A 4,728-nucleotide genomic window follows, 5' to 3' on the forward strand; every position below is an offset into this window, starting at 1 on the left:
ATATATATATATATATATATATATATATATATATATATATATATATATATATTGGGTATGTTGTTATATATAAATTTTCTATCTGTTTAAATTACAGTTTATATATTTTTTGTATGTGTTTAGATTTTTTTATTTAATTTTTTCGAATTTAATATCATAATTACAGTTTACTTATTTTAAAAATAACATATTTATTGATGTGAAGAATAATATATTTGCTGATTTTTTAAATTAATAGTTTAAATGTAGTATCAATATAAATAATAAAATTTATGTTTAGTATTAAAAATAAGATTATGTTTGGTATATTTTTATGTGTGTTAGTAAATTGTATAATCTTTATTTAGAAAACAGTATTTATATATTAAATAAAAAATACGATTTTTATATATTATAAAAATATTATTTAAAAACAGTATATTTTATAAAACCAATATATTTAAAAAACGATTTTTATATATTTTAAAAATAAAAATAGTATAATTTTAATTTAAAAACAGTATATTTAAAATGGTATATAATAGTTTAAAAACTGTATGTATTTAAAAAACAGTATAATAATATAAAAATAGTATGTATTGGAAAATAGTATGCATTAAATACAATAAGTATTTAAAAAAACAGTATAAAAATTTTGTATTGTTAATATTATTATATCAAAAAAACAGTTTATAACTTTTGTGCTTTTGAAATTAAAATTATATTTGAAAATAGTATGCATTAAAAACAATAAGTATTTAAAAAAACGGTATAAAAATTTTGTATAGTTAATATTATTATATAAAAAGAACAGTTTATAAATTTTGTACTTTTGAAATTAAAATTATATTTGATAGTTTATTATATTTAATATATATATATATATATATATATATATATATATATATATATATATATATATATATATATATATATATATATATATATATATATATATATATATATATATATATATATATATATATATATATATATATATATATATATATATATATATATATTTGATAGTTTATTGTATGTTTTAAAAACAAAATATTTTTTTAGAAACAAATATTTTTTAGGACTAAAAACAAGTATATAGTTTATACATGTTTAGAAAAACACAAATATTGAATATAATTTTATTGTATGTAATAGAAAATAGTGTATAAAAACAATATATTTATTAAAATGGTATATAAATAAATAGTATATATATGTTTATATCTCACAAATTTGTGTGCTTTTGTGTATATATATAGTTTAAAAGCAAGTATATATGTTTAGGACTAAAAACAAGTAAATATATTTTAAAAACAAGTATATAGTTTATATATGATTTACATGTATATATTTTTTTAGGACTAAAAATAACTAAATATATTTTAAAAACAAATATTTTTTTAGGACTAAAAACAAGTATAAGTTTATATATGTTTAGAAAAAGACAAATATTGAATATAATTAAACATGATTCACATGTGCAGTATGGAACATTACCAATTCTATCGTAATTGGATGTATGATAGACTGTTTCCTGGATGACGTGGGCGTAAACCACTTTTTATGGAAGGAGTTGATGCGTTTCTCTCGTATGCGTTTTCTCAAGAATGTTGTCGCAGGGAAGGAGGGGTAAGGTGTCCGTGTTTAAAGTGTGGTTGCAGAAATATTATTAGTGACCCTAGTGAAGTGAAACGTCTTGGAAAGAGTGGGTTTTAGGCCAAATTACTGGGTTTGGATATCTAATGGGGAAACAATGCAGGAGATGAATACAGAGGCTTCTAGCAGTCAAACACATATAGAACCAGATATAAATAGAGTTGATCCAGGAAGTAGTTCATCACATATGCAATGCCAGGAGCAATTTAATCTCGTCGAGGAGATGTTCACTGACGCATTAGGGGTGAATGTAGCGTATGATGAACCACAAGACTTAGATGGAGAAGAGCTCCCGAATGAGAAAGCTCAAAGGTTTTATCAGTTGTTGAAAGAAATAAATATACCATTGTTTGAGGGGTCTTCTGACTCTAAGCTATCAATGTGTGTGAGACTTTTGGCTGCGAAATCAAATTGGAATGTTCCTGATCAGTGTTTAGAATTTTTTGCGAGAATGATGTTTTTGTCCCGATGCAGGATCGTAAGTTTTTGTGTTTTTAGATTATATTTTAAATATGAGTTTTATTTAATCAATACTAACTCAAGATTTTTGTTGTTTAGAATTGTTCCCTCACATCAGGCAGTATCGATCATAACAAATATTATTAAAGAGAAGTACACACAATTCTGGCCGTCTTATAGAGTTGTACATGAAGATTATAAGGAAAAATGGTTTCAGGCATTTCAGGTATAATTTACTTATTCATTTTGACATTTCCTTTTTAATTTTTGTGATATTCATGATTTTACTTTATTTAATATTTTTAAATTCATACAACAATGTAGGAGCAATGTATTTGGGATGTTAGAGATGAGGCCGCGATTAAAGAAAACTTTCACTCAAAATGTGCTGCTCGGTTTTCTGATACCATGAGGAATGTTAGACTCAAATGGGAAGCAAAAGGGACACGTCCACGTTGGATAGGAGAAGATATATTCCCAAAGCTTATTGATCATTGGAATTCTGATAAGTTTAAGGAAATATCTGAGCAGACAAAGAAAAATAGAGCATCTGAAGTTGGTGGCTGCAACTACGCAGCAGGAAGTATTAGTGTGGCTGAAGTTGCGCGAAGGATGGTACATAAATTTATTAATTTTTTATTAAATCTATTATTTAAATGTTGCATTATGTATAATTAATTTTTTTTTTACTTATTTAGCGTGAAGAATTAGGCAGAACTCCACTTCTTAATGAGCTCCACATGGAGACTCATCTCAAGAGAAATGGAGAGTTTATTGACGAGCGCGCAAAAATCACACAAGTAAGTTATTTATATCAGAGATATTTTATTTATTTCTTTTATATGTACATAGTTTATTTGAATCATGATAACATTTAATTTTTTTTATAGGAGAATTTTGATAGAGAACTTGCCCTAAAGTTGTCAGAGCATCCTGAAATACCGGAACCACCACCGGGGTATCCTGTTGACCCTAGTATTGGTTTTCAGACTTGGTATAAGGTTTCAGGTGGAAAGAAGAAAAATGGGAGAATGTATTGTACTGGAGGGTATTCCAAAAATATCAAGCGGCGTAGTAGAGATTTCAAAATGAGATATGCTGATAGAGAAGGATCATCCACTCCACCTATATTAACCGCCGAAATGCTTGAAACTGTGAGAAACTTGGCAAATACTGAGGCAGCACAACAAGTAGCAGCAAGAAATTTGGAAATTGAAGAGATGAAGAGAAAACAATTAGAGATGCAGAAGGAAATGCAAAGAAGAGAAAGAGAATTACGGGAAGAAATGAGGAGAGAATTTCAGGAAGAAATGAGGAGGCAGACACAAGAGTATCAAGAAGCAATGCGAATTGCAAATGAGCGGTCTCAAAGGTTTGATCAATTTTTTGCTTCACAAAATATGGGCGATGGATTTGGAGGAACTAGTGAAAATATGGTTGGTGGATTTGGAGGAACTAGTGGATATGGAGGAGTTGATGAAGAAGAGGAGGAACAAGATGGAGGGAATAATTAAATTTACATATTTAAGTTTATTTTAATTTGTATGGAACAATTTGTGTTAATTATTTTGAACTCATTATTAAATATTATTGTAATTTTGTATGGTGTTTCATTTTTATTATATTTGCTTAAATATTAATTATTATATGTATTATAATATTTTTGTTTTAATTTGAATTATTATATATATATATATATATATATATATATATATATATATTAATTTAAATTATATTATAATTATATATATATATTTTAATTGTTATAAATGATTTTGAAAATTATATATTTTTTCAATTACATGCTGCTTTTTGCGAGGGGCTTATCCCCAAGAAAAAAATTAAATGCTGCATTTTGCGAGGGGTTTATCCCCAAGCAAAATATCTGACGCAGTCTGCTCGTTGCAGACTGCTAGCTGCTGCCTACGACTATAACGTGCAGAGGAGATTATTGACTTTGCATTTAGCGAGGGGGAAGCCCCTGGCAATTTGGCGAAGTTGTAAGCCCCTCGCCCCTCGGTAATGGATTTGCGACCCCCTGTTTTGCTAGGGGAGTAGTCCCCTCGCAATTTGTGCATTTGTGAGGGGTTTTTGCCTTTAGTGAGGGGTTTAGCCCCTGGCAAATTGCAGTATTTCTTGTAGTGCTATCTCTTAAACCTCATAAATATTTGAAACTTACACAAATATTTTTCAGTCTTTAAAATTCAATAATCTTCAAATTTTAAAATCCAAATATGACGAAATCCACCCTACTACATATCAAACACCAATAATAAATTGCAAGTAATTAAATATCAATTAAATGCAAATAAAATTATAGATCCGACAAACTTGTTATTTTTTTCACTTGCTCAAACATGCATGTTACGATCCGATCTCACGAAATGACAGGATAAATTTGGATTGAGCAGATATCATCAACATATGTAATTAGGGTATTGCCTAGCTCGATAGTCCCCATGAAACAATAGTGTTTGTTCCGTTATGGAACCACAATTAGAATTATGTTGATGGTGAAGAATCTTGAATCGATAATGCTGATCTCGGATACACCGACACAGATATGGACCTGTAAGGTTAGCTCTCCAACGCATAAGTAAGTTCAAAATTCAAGATGAATGTAGTGAAAAG

General features: G+C 27.8%; 1 protein-coding gene across 1 annotated transcript; it reads left to right on the forward strand.

Annotated features, from left to right (window-relative positions):
• The first annotated feature begins 1,735 nt into the window (after window positions 1-1,735).
• LOC131657987 (uncharacterized) lies at window positions 1,736-3,611 on the forward strand. The gene is made up of 5 exons (XM_058927328.1): window positions 1,736-2,116; window positions 2,216-2,323; window positions 2,422-2,712; window positions 2,796-2,897; window positions 2,988-3,611. Exons 1-5 carry the CDS (start codon window positions 1,736-1,738, stop codon window positions 3,609-3,611), a joined length of 1,506 nt encoding a protein of 501 aa, XP_058783311.1.
• Window positions 3,612-4,728: the final 1,117 nt, after the last annotated feature.

This window comes from Vicia villosa, linkage group LG3 (assembly GCF_029867415.1).
Source record: "Vicia villosa cultivar HV-30 ecotype Madison, WI linkage group LG3, Vvil1.0, whole genome shotgun sequence".
NCBI lineage: Eukaryota > Viridiplantae > Streptophyta > Magnoliopsida > Fabales > Fabaceae > Vicia > Vicia villosa.

Bases quoted from the DNA above. Each gene is read 5' to 3' on its own strand.
- LOC131657987 (XM_058927328.1), top strand. From the start codon at position 1,736: ATGCAGGAGATGAATACAGAGGCTTCTAGCAGTCAAACACATATAGAA. The intron at 2,117-2,215 runs GTAAGTTTTTGT...CCCTCACATCAG, and splicing joins TTTTGTCCCGATGCAGGATC to GCAGTATCGATCATAACAAA. The intron at 2,324-2,421 runs GTATAATTTACT...ACAACAATGTAG, and splicing joins AATGGTTTCAGGCATTTCAG to GAGCAATGTATTTGGGATGT.